The following is an 11,280-nucleotide window of genomic DNA, read 5'->3' on the forward strand; positions in this document are numbered from 1 at the left end:
TTCAGTCCTAAATTGAACCCATCTTCACCTTCCACGAGGTAGAGGGGATTTGAATGCAGGGGATTTGAATGCGGAGGGAGGTTGTACCAGAGCCCCTCCAGGCTTCCTTCCTTCTGGAAGTTCTATTGTTCTACAACCCCTTCCAGAAACAACACAAACTTTTAAGGCAAACAGACTGGAAATTGTGCTGCCGTTTGGTTCTACTTTGCTTTGAGGAGCTTCGCTGTCATGGGAAGAACTCAGTGCTGACATGAACCGCGTAACAGGATTGTGCGGCCGTGGCTTTGAGAGATGCCGAGTGTCTCAGACCTCATTTGGAGCAGACAGAGCTCATGAACAAAGACATTCCCATCCAGCCATTCCCATCCCTAAAGCTCGGCAATTTCCCCATGCTCCTTATGCAGACAAAAGGATTTTAAAGACTATAATGCTTTTTTGGATTCCTATTTCAATTGAATTGATTTTAATACCACCTTGTTACAGAGTCACTGAAAGTCACATTTTCATTTTTGATGAAAAAGAAACAAAAGGCTTAACTGTGGAGAAAACCGAGAAATGGGGCATTATTCAACTGCATTCCTTACAGAGGTGATCAAGGTATGAGGATATCTGAGGAGAAAGCAAACACCCAATGTGTAATAGCTTTAAACACTCATTTTTCCAATTACAGTGAGCTGTAGCTGATCTATTCATTGGGACTAATTATTGCACCACATAGGCCTGTTGGAAAAAGTGCCACAGACTGTAAACAGTCACTTTTTAATCCAGAAGAACAGTTTGAGGTAAAATTCTATTAATTCAAATAGCTTTGAAACAAAAGTGACTTGTAAAGGTATCCCACAGCCCCAGATTAGAAATAGCGTTCTCCCTGTAGTTCCCCAAGAAAATGCCTGGCTCTCTTAGAGGGTTCTGGAAGGAGCACAGACTCTGTCTCACACGGTTATATTTTTGTGCTAACAGGCACAAAAAACAGGTGCTTCTCGCTGTAGCCAACTATGAACGGCGTAGCCAGAATTCATCGGATCACAGCCTGTTGTGCGTGTCATGGCGCAGCAGGCCTCTGCAAATCGGGTTAATGGTTTTGAGAAAGCCCATCCCGGGCCAGAACCCCAGATGGAGGAGGCATCTCTAACTAAAATTTAACATTGAAAAATACATATCATGCAGGCAACTATCCCTAATGATGTCAGTGGCATCTGTGATTTTGCCACAGAGACCTTCACCACTTCAAAGTTGGTGTTAGACCATGTGTCAGATCCTAATAAATGTGTTAATAAGCACATATAAATTTGTTTTGTAATGTGATAACTCTCTCAATTATCATCCACTTCTTTTGTGAACTTTTAGATATTATTTTACACATTTAAAGATACTATTCTTGGGGCACCTGGCTGGCTCGGTCAGTGGAGCGTGCGACTCTTGATCTCGGGGTTGTGAGTTCATGCCCCACGTTGGCTATAGAGATGACTTAAAATCTTTAGGAAAAATATTATTCTTCATGAAAAACAAGGAAAGACCTGAGAAACTATCACAGAACCAAGGAGACGAGGGAGACATGACAACTCAATTGACAGATAGACCCTGAATTGGATCTTTGAGCAGAAAGAAGACAACACTGGGACCACTGGAGAAACCCAAGTGCAAGTCTGAAATTGAGTTAATGATGGCTTCTTGGTCTTGACAAGTGGACCATGGAAATGTAAAGTGTTAACAGTGGGAACACCAGATGTGTGTCATTCGAGAACACTCTGTATGATCTTTGCAACTTTTCTGTACATCTGACTGGACGGCGAGAAGCCCAGTGTTGGGTCTGCTTCCCACTCCCAGAGATGTGTGGGGTGGGAGTTTTGTGTCCTCTCAAGACCCTCACTGCTACAACTCTGAGGAAATGGGAGAGACCAATCCAAAGACGGGGAGAAGTTTTCCAGAGAAGTAAGAATAATTTATGGGGTATTGTGGTGGAAAAGGCATGGCTCTGGGTTCAGAGAGGGCAGGCTTCATACTGTCCCCCGCTCCAGCTTTGTGCTCTGTGGCCAGAGGACGCTCTGGGCATCCTCTTCCCCTTTGTGAAGGGAAGCCATCAATAAAGGCCTTCGCAGGGTCACTGTGAGGACTAGAGGTAGGATGTGTCCCTGAGGCAGCCCTTCCGTTGGTTGTAGCCTGGTGCTGTAGTGCCTTTTACACGCCAGGCCCCACGCTAAACAGTTTGCACACATTATCCCACTGAATCTGCATGATAGCTCTATTACACGACCATTTCGTAGATCGGGAACTTGAGAGTCAGAGGCTCAGTGACGTTGGCACCCAAGGACACGAAGCTGAACTTAAATTCAGATCCATGCTAACTGTAGCTCATGGTCTTCCTCTGCCTTCTCTTAAGGTTTAGCCTTTCCCGATGGCCCGGCGGCCCTGGTTACTGGGCACTCTTTGCTTTCCCTGACTGCGGAATCCCCTCGGGTTTATTTTGCACGTACATCCACATCCAGATGCTCTCCGCGGGGCTGTGGCCCATGGCAGTTGGCTTGTCTGGGCCTGAGGTCGCTCAGCTGTACAGTGAGGGTGTCGGGCAGTCCTCCGGTCTGTCCCGGCGTGGATGGTCCATTCTGCATTCTGTGAAGTTTAACTGCTTAGGCCAGCTGTTTGATGGTGTGATTACTGGATCACTGAAGCCACAATTTTTCTCATTTGTTTTGGGCGAGGTTGGCATTTCTGTGTCATTTTCCCCAGATTGTAGCGAGAAGGGTAAGAAAAGAGCTCTAACATTAGTGACCTCCTAAAACCACAGCAGTGAAAACTAACCCCCAAACCAGAGAGACCACTGTGACATTTACCTGTTCCTTAATTGGGATTTTATTAAGGGATTACACTAAAGGACATGGAAGTCATTTTATTTTTTTGTTTCCTTCTGTGATTAGGTAGGAGATGCCGTGTGTCAGTCCCCACGTAGTTGCCAGCTATTTCAAATTAAGGAGGATTAAAAAAAAAAAGATAGTGATGGTTACGTACCTGGGCAGGTGAGTTTAGCCTTAAGTAGTTATGAGGTAATGAGCCCGATTTCCGTCCTTGACGTGGGCATGCACATTGGTCTCAAAACGAGAAAACGGAGAGCAGCACTTGGACCCTTAGGGTCCTGAGGTGAGGGGTCTGTGGATCCCCTGATTGGCTGTCTTGTTTTTCAGTTTTTCCCCTACATCCTGCTGCTGGTGGCCATCCTCCTGTACCTGCCGTCCCTCTTCTGGCGTTTTGCAGCTACTCCTCATCTTTGCTCAGATTTGAAGTTTATCATGGAAGAACTTGACAAGGTTTACAACCGCTCAATTCAAGCTGCAAAGAGCATGTATGATGATCAGGACATGAGAGATGGTGCCGGCCCTGTTTCGGGGCTTCCTGAGAACATGGGGCAAAGGTAACTCAGCCCCCGGCAGGTATCTTGGCAGGCTTTGGGGTATGAGGTCTCAGCCCTCCTCCTGCCCATCTGGGCCTGGGTTCCCACTATAGTAGGTGGTGGGGGGGCTGTCATGCACCTGCAGACATGTGTGGGAGCCAGGAAGGCCTGCTCTCCCCCAGTCTCATCCCACCTGCCTGCCCCAGCACCTGTCCTCACATCCAGACGCTTTGCCTTGTTGAGGGGAGTGCCACTGTCTCGTGTTCTGAAGGGCAGGTAGGTGTAGCTGGGGTGACAGGTGACAGCACCAGCTACTCGCTGGCTGGGACCTACTGCGTAACGGAGAAGCGCAGAGGGTTATGGGGCTGCTAGGCTTGGAGAACTGGCGAGAGAGAAGTGGGGAATGAGTAGGCAGCACCTTGTCTTTTTCACATTCTTCCTCTGGTTCCTGTTCTCAACAAGGGTAATCCTATTAATAGCTCTGATTTTTAAAATAACCTATCCCAGAGACTGTGTTTTCTCTGGGTACCTTATCTCAGCCCTCACCACGTCATTACAACTAACTGCCTTGATTTCCTGCCTCCCTCTTCCCCCCATAAAAACACTGTCCTCCAGCTTTCAGAGGGAGGGCTGGGACCCCAGCCAGGCCCGTGTGCCCTAAGTCTGAGCCTCGAACCCACGGAGCCGTCTGCCTCCCGTGCCTCGCCTGGAGGAGGCACACGCGTTCAAGTTGGGCCAGAAAGTCTTCTTTATTCTGCATAGCTGAGAAAACTGCAGATTTAAAAACAGTAGAATAAGAACGGTCCACGTGTAGCATTTACTAGGTGCCAGGCATTCTAAGAATTTACAAATATAACTCATTTAACCAACCAGACCTTCCTTAAAATACTAAGAGGGTGAGTGTTCTGTTGTAGTTTTTCTTCTTCTTTTTTTAAACCCGATTTTATTCCCTGATACGCCAGTGAAGTTAGAGGTAAAGTAGGGAGGGAGGGAGGGTGTTTGAGATTTTTAGCATGATACTATTCTGCGCGTTTACATCTTTGATATTTGATCTTCGTAAGGGTTTAAATTTTTTTTTATTCCCTTGTTGTTGTTGTTGTTTGTAGTTTGTGGGAGATCTCTGAAAGCCACTTCAAGTACCCGATTGTGGAGCAGTACTTGAAGACGAAGAAGAACTGTAAGAACTTAATCATCAAGTACATCAGCTGCCGGTTGCTGACGCTCAGCATCATACTGTCCGCGTGCGCCTACCTGGGCTATTACTTCAGCCTCTCGTCACTGTCTGACGAGTTTGTCTGCAACATCAAGTCCGGGATCCTGAGAAATGACAGCAGCATCCCCGATCGCTTTCAGTGCAAGCTCATTGCTGTCGGCATCTTCCAGTTGCTCAGCCTCATCAACCTCGTGGTTTATGTGCTGCTGGCCCCCGTGGTCATCTACACGCTCTTCGTTCCCCACCGACAGAAGACAGATGTTCTCAGGGTGTATGAGATCCTGCCCACTTTCGATGTCCTGCATTTCAAGTCAGAGGGGTACAACGACCTGAGTCTTTACAACCTCTTCTTGGAGGAGAATGTAAGTGAGCTCAAGTCTTACAGGTGTCTGAAGGTACTGGAGAATATTAAAAGCAGCGGCCAGGGCATCAACCCAATGCTCCTCCTGACTCACCTTGGCACGATCAAGATGGATGTCATGGATGGCAAGAGACCGGAGCCTGTGGAAATGACGACAGAGGAGCCGGGGGACCCGATGACGGAGCTCAAAGGTAGGGTGAACTCTCGGGGCAGAGGCTGAGGAGGCTCACGGAGCACCTTTGTGGCCGTCCTTCACCAGTGAGCGACAGTCTTGCCCCCACCCCTCATCAGGAAACCATTTTCCTGTGCGGCCTTAGGTGAAACCCCTCAGTACTGGGAGACCGAGGGGGAAGAATGGGTGCTGCCCCTGATCTCCAGAGGAAAGTGTGCTTTCTCCCGACTCTCCTCTCTTCCTGGTCATTCTCTCGAGGTCTCTACCCCAAGCATCCCTCCTTGCTGTCATTCTTGCATATGCTTGTCCATTCTGCGGGCTTTGTCCCCATACCTCTGGGCCTCTTGCCCGTTGCTCTCCATCTCTTTCAAAAGAGACAAATTCGTTGATTTAACCATAGCCCTGACCTAACTTCACTGTGCCCTGAAATGTGGCTAAGAAGCAAACCCTGGTAAGGCAAAGAACACAAGATTGATAGAAGAGTAGGTAGTTCATGCTGTCGGTTCCTGCTCTGTGACTTTTGTCATAAATACTTGTTTTCTGTTTTGACAGATTCAAATGAACCCAGTGAAATTAAAGTAAATAACGGAGAGACGAATGCTCGACAGAGACTTCTGGATTCTTCCTGCTGATGACTTTTTTTCCCCTTGAACATGAGATCCGTGACTTCTGTGACATGGGATTGGTATCGGCTGTCAGGTTCCCAGCCGGTCCGCAGCAGATGGTTCTCAGTAGAGCTACTGAGCATGCCTTATTGAGTCCCCAGTGGAAATGACGGTCCACAGAATGTTCTAGGAGAATGGTTCATGAACTCCTGATGAGTAGCACCATGGAGATGAGTCAACCCCAGCAACTGTACATGTGTGAGTCCTCATCACATGGAGATGGGAAGGCTCATCAAAGCAAGAGTCTTAGCCCTGTTTGCCTCAGAGAAGCACCTTTCTGGAGAGGTGCTGCAGTGAGACTCGGAGCTACCAGCAAGGACTTTGGTAGGCTTTTTGTATTTGTTGTGTGAAATAATAATAAACCTGTCAGGATACAATTGTAACATGAATCTCCTATGTGCCCTTAATGACTGTTGCATGAGAAAACCATTCACTGACCAGCGGGGTACCTGCTGTTGGCCGTGTCCTCCACTGGGGACAGTGAGGCTCCTGTCCCCACAGGCTCTGCACACCCTGCTGCTCGTCACTGAAATTGCGGCGCTGGCTCTGCTCTGGAGGGCTGCGGGCCCCCGCACTGCTCCGCCTGGAATCATGGTGAGCAAGGCAGGGTCCCGGGGACATTTACTTGCGACTTCTGTACAGGAAACAGTGCTTCTCACAGAGCCCAGTGGGGAAATCTGGACATACAGAACAGGCTATTTCAGTCCGTTTTCCAAGGGGTTCTCTGCAGGTCCTTCCTCTGTGATCAAAAGACTCGAAACAGGATGTTAAACAAATGAACAGAACACAGAATGCTTTAAAAAAAAAAAGGGGGGGGGGACATTTTGCTTCTTATGATCAGAATGTGTAAATGACATCTGCCATATGGTGTGCTTGGAACCAGACCAGCTTAGCGGTTTATTTAGTTTATATTTAAGCACATCTTTTAAAAATTTATTTTAATTTAGAATCCTGTGATGTCAGAACTGAGGCCATTTGGGAAGGATGGTCTAGCGTTGATGGAGAATTACAGGATAAACGTTACAGATGGATATATAACACTCAAGCATTTAAGGCCAGTTCAGAGTATATAAAAACCTTTCCCAGTTCTAACCATGGAAATAGGTCCAAACTATGTTTACATTTTATACAAAACCCTTTAAAATTCTGTCCGTGGATCTCCCTGTTTTTATTCTTAGGAAGTTAACACATTACTAAAGTGAGTAATCCTCAGGAACCTCGAAGTTTACATTTGGCTCCTAGGGAGAGTTGTTTACCTAACCTAATTACTGTTTGAAAAACAAAATTTATATAAGCTGCTCAGAATATTCTGAGAATATTCTACTCTCTTTTCAGAATATTCACAGAAGCGGATTTTAGTTGTGCTTCTGTGATGGTGTCTGAGATGGAAAGCTAATGATAAGTCTTAAGAATGCAATCAGTGTTTTAAATTATTCTTATTACATGATATTTATTACCGTTGAATTAGTGTGACTTAGAAATGGTAGGAACCTAAATACTCCATTTTCCTTCATTTTTATATCGCCATATCCAAGGGTTCCACACTGGTTTCTTTTTATAATTTGAAAAGATTTCCGAGAGCTTTTTCTGTGATACACTTTTTTTCCCCAAAAAGCTTCATCTTCTTTATAGGCGGCCCCTAATTTGTACTTTGAAGTGGTAAAATAGATCCATTACTTTAGGAAACCAGCAACTCCCTCAGCCCTGTTACATGTAATCCTTTTATCAGAGTTGGTATAGTTGGAGTCCTTGACCCTTCTTCTTCTTCCCTGTTGCTACACACTGAGCTCCAGTAGGTTCTGGGATGTCCCGGGCCCATCATGCTCATCATGCTCGTCACTGACTGTTGGATATGACGAATAAGGCCGGTCCCCAACTTTGAGGAGTTTAGAACCTAGTCACAGGCAGCAAAGGCAGAGGCAGGTACAAAGAAGAGTAGCCACAATAAAGGCCCTTCCAGAAACTCCCAGCAGCTGCTCTGTGTTCTTGGGAGACACCATATTGTTTTCCTCTCTCCAGAACTTCTGTAGCTGGTGGTCTTGAGAGTCTAGTTGTAGTTTTTCCCTGAGGCTCTTTAGCCACCAGTCCAGTGTGAAGCTGGGACAAAACAATAGCAGAGTGGTTTTGCCCAGGAAGGGCTCCGCGGCCTTCTGCACCTTCCCTGGCAGGCAGCAGAGGGGCAAGCCTGCGGCGGACGTGGAGCTGCCCGTGGGGTTGGCCGTGAATGACCATCGTGGAGCTAAGAGGCTGAGGCGGATGCCTGGCCCTACATTCCGGCGTGGGGAGAAAGTGTTACCAGGAAAGCGAACTCCTCCATCCCCTGAGAGTTGCTGGCTTGCGGGACGACTTTCAAGGCTTCCATTTCCTGAGGGTAAAGAGTCATCCAGTGCTTTCTACAAAGGGACAGACAAATCCTGACTGAGGACCCCAGGGCTACTGACTTTGTTTCCGGCTAGAGTCTTCCTAGAAAACCACCGGCTGGGACTGGACCCGATTATCCTGAAAGCAGCGTCCGGCCACCTGTTCGCTTTTACCACAGGACAGGCAGAGACGTCCAGTGTGGACCTTCTTCAGACTTCTGGGAAGTTACAAACCCTCCCCTGCGATGCACACACAGCATGAAATGCACCATCAGGGCCCGTCCTGGTGCGCGCTCCCGGGGCCGGAGTCCAGGCCGCCCGGCCCACGGCGGAGGCCCCTCGGCCCTCGCAGGGAGCGGCCGCTTTCGGCAGTGTCTCCGCGCTGTGTTCACGTAGTGAGATCGTGTTTGCACGCTTTCGAATGTGCTGTACCTTCTGAGGAGTGGAGCTCGTTGTCCAGAGTCGGGCTGAACAAGCCAGTTACGAGAGTGGGTAGGTGGCAGCATCCTGGAGCGACCCTGCCGCCGCCACTGACCCCGTTCAGCCTCTCCGAACACCTGCGCAATGCTTTGTCCTACTTGGTGGTTGTGCTGTGAAAACGCTAGCAGCTTCCGGCTGTGTGGCAGGTCTTGTTGCATGTTCGTGTTCCGTCTGTGGAAGCCGAGCGTCTGTCCTATCCGAGAATGAGCCAAGGTGGGGCGGCAGGGCAGACGCTTTTTCAGATGTGTTCGTGTTGGTGCCTTGTGCTTATTGTCCGTCCTGGGTCAATAGACTGGGTACGAGGACGGGAGTTTTTAACCTGCTGTACTGTAAGCTAGCCCAGCGGCTGGCGGGTAGTAGGCATTCTGTAAATACTTGCTGAGCACGAACACGCTGTTAGGAGAAGTCTAGTTTGTTGGCAGCTGTGATCGGATTTGAAAAGGCACATGGTCCTGTGCAGGAAAGGAGAGGGCGGACTCCCTCGGCCCCCTGGTGGAGAGAGGAAGATTTGTGTCAATGACGAGGTCTCTACGGAAAAGTAATGGCAGTTCTTAGCTGCTGCTTGTGGCCCCTCTCCAAGTTCAGTACAAGTTCGGTGTTGCCCTGCAGTGATGAGCGAAATTGAAGTTTTGAAGCTCCTGATCTCAGTCACTTCCCAGAACAACCTCTTGAAAAGGAACATTGATTGAAATGTGCAATTAGCGCTAATTGGGGTTTCATATGAGGGCATGGACATGAAATGGCCCTTCTGGGCAGTTGTTGGCGGGGGCCCTGTTTTTCACAAGTACTGTGAAACCTTGAAAAAGGGCTGGCGAAAATGATAGTGTGTCACTGTGGAACGTAGTAGATGTTAATTCACCGTTGGTTTGTTCGGCCTGCTTGAAATGTATTGTTTTGGGGGGGTTTTCTTCTTAGCTGTAAAAATACTCTGTCACTTAAAGCATGCAGTTTGATCAGTGATTGTTCTTCGAGTTCTTGAAAGTTGTTAGAGTTTCTCATGCCGTGTGTGCTTTCCCCTGCCCCCAGAAGAGGAAAATCCTTGTAGAATTCGACAATGTCACAAATGTTCCCTACAAAAGCAGACGCCATCTGTTCCTCTCTAACAAGTTGGCTTTTTAAAAGCACTGTCTCACGGAGTTCTGTAGAGTGGTGCTCTAGGCATACTTTAAGTTCTTTTTAATGACTAAACATCTTAAAAACTTTTAAAGAAAAATACACGTATTCTTTTCTGCTGTGTCATTCGCTAAGAATGATCGATTTCTGTTCCACACAGATCAAAGGATGACAGCGTATCGGTGTTAGAAAATGATCCTTAAAAAAAGCACAAGAATCTTGAAAGCTCTGCGGTTTGGTGGTCCTCGCTAGGACATTTTAGATTCCCATGTAAGTCACTGTCCAAGTTCTGCACTCTGATCAAGCTGCCTTCCCCTTAAGGAGGGATCCAAGGCTGCCCATGTCTGTGGCAAAGGCGGAAACGATGTTTTCGTTCTGCAGTGTTGCACCCACCTCAATAAAACTTCTCTCAGTAACCAAAAATGTGTCTTGTGATATTTCTTGCCTTCTCTTCAGGGAGGGTGTCACGGGAGATGAGTCCTGAAATGTCATGAGACTCAGGGCTCCTTCCTCTCTGCTGGATACATCAAATTCAGTAGGCGTCGTGGTACTTAACATCCACTTGGCAGGAACCAAAGGAAGAAAGTCCTTGATGAAGGGCCCACAGCTTCTGTAATTTTCAAAGCTGAGATCGCATGCTTTCTGATTGGGGATTTAACACAATTTGCTGCTGCAGGGATAAATCCGGGCCCTCCAGAGCGGTAGTACCGTGCCTGGCTTAAAGTGAGCCGCCAGCTCCAGCGGCAGCCTTCCTCACCTCCTCGTGCTCCCCAGCCGTCCCCCAGGGTGGCACCGCGGGGAACCTTGGAAGCTGCACTTGGTTCCCATGGTTCCAGAACAAGTCTCCACAACCTTAACACCTTAAAGCAACACACCTTATCATCTCACGGTTTTCGGGGTCAGGGGTCTGCACGCGGCTGAGCGGGGTCCTCTGCACAGGGTCTGACAAGGCTGCAGCCAAGGTGTGGACAGGCTGCGTCCTCCTCCGGAGGCTCAGCTGGGGAAGGGGCCGCTTCCGAGCCCTCTCGGGTTGCCGGCAGGACTGACTTCCTTCTGTTCTGACCGCCTGACTGCTTCTCACCGACTGTTGGCTGGAGGCCACCCGTCCCTGCCATGTGGGTTCTTCCAGTGTGACTGCTCTTGTCATCAAGCCCATAAGGGTTGTCTCTCACCTGGGGAGGGCCCAGCCCTTCTTGGAAGGGTTTATACCTGCTTACATCATGCCACTCAGGATACTCCCCCTTCGGATAGACTCAAAATCAGCTGCTTTGGGAGCTTAATTACATCTGTGGAGTCGCTTCAGCTTCTCCATATTCTGTCACCCAGAGGCAAGTCACAGGTCCCACCCACACTCAGGGGGAGATGCTGCAGGGCATGAACATCAGGGGAATCGTGGGGCCATCTAAGGAAGTTACCCTAAACCACAGCCTCTTTTCTGAGCTCATAGTATAACCTCCTCAACGTCCTTCTGAGGCCTCGTTCCACTCCTAATCCTATCTTACAGGCTCTGGTCACTTTTTTCCTGAATTCC

General features: G+C 48.4%; 1 protein-coding gene across 1 annotated transcript in view; it reads left to right on the forward strand.

The window, feature by feature from the left end:
- Nucleotides 1–10,172, forward strand: part of PANX1 (pannexin 1) — a 38,595-nt gene extending 28,423 nt beyond the window's left edge. The window contains exons 3-5 of the mRNA XM_006741364.3: nucleotides 3,180–3,406; nucleotides 4,492–5,150; nucleotides 5,684–10,172. Coding sequence (XP_006741427.1) covers nucleotides 3,180–3,406; nucleotides 4,492–5,150; nucleotides 5,684–5,763 — 966 coding nt within the window. The 3' untranslated portion in view covers nucleotides 5,764–10,172. The remainder of the gene's footprint in view (nucleotides 1–3,179; nucleotides 3,407–4,491; nucleotides 5,151–5,683) is intronic.
- Nucleotides 10,173–11,280: the final 1,108 nt, after the last annotated feature.

This window comes from Leptonychotes weddellii, chromosome 11 (assembly GCF_054177405.1).
Source record: "Leptonychotes weddellii isolate Sample4059 chromosome 11, ASM5417740v2, whole genome shotgun sequence".
NCBI lineage: Eukaryota > Metazoa > Chordata > Mammalia > Carnivora > Phocidae > Leptonychotes > Leptonychotes weddellii.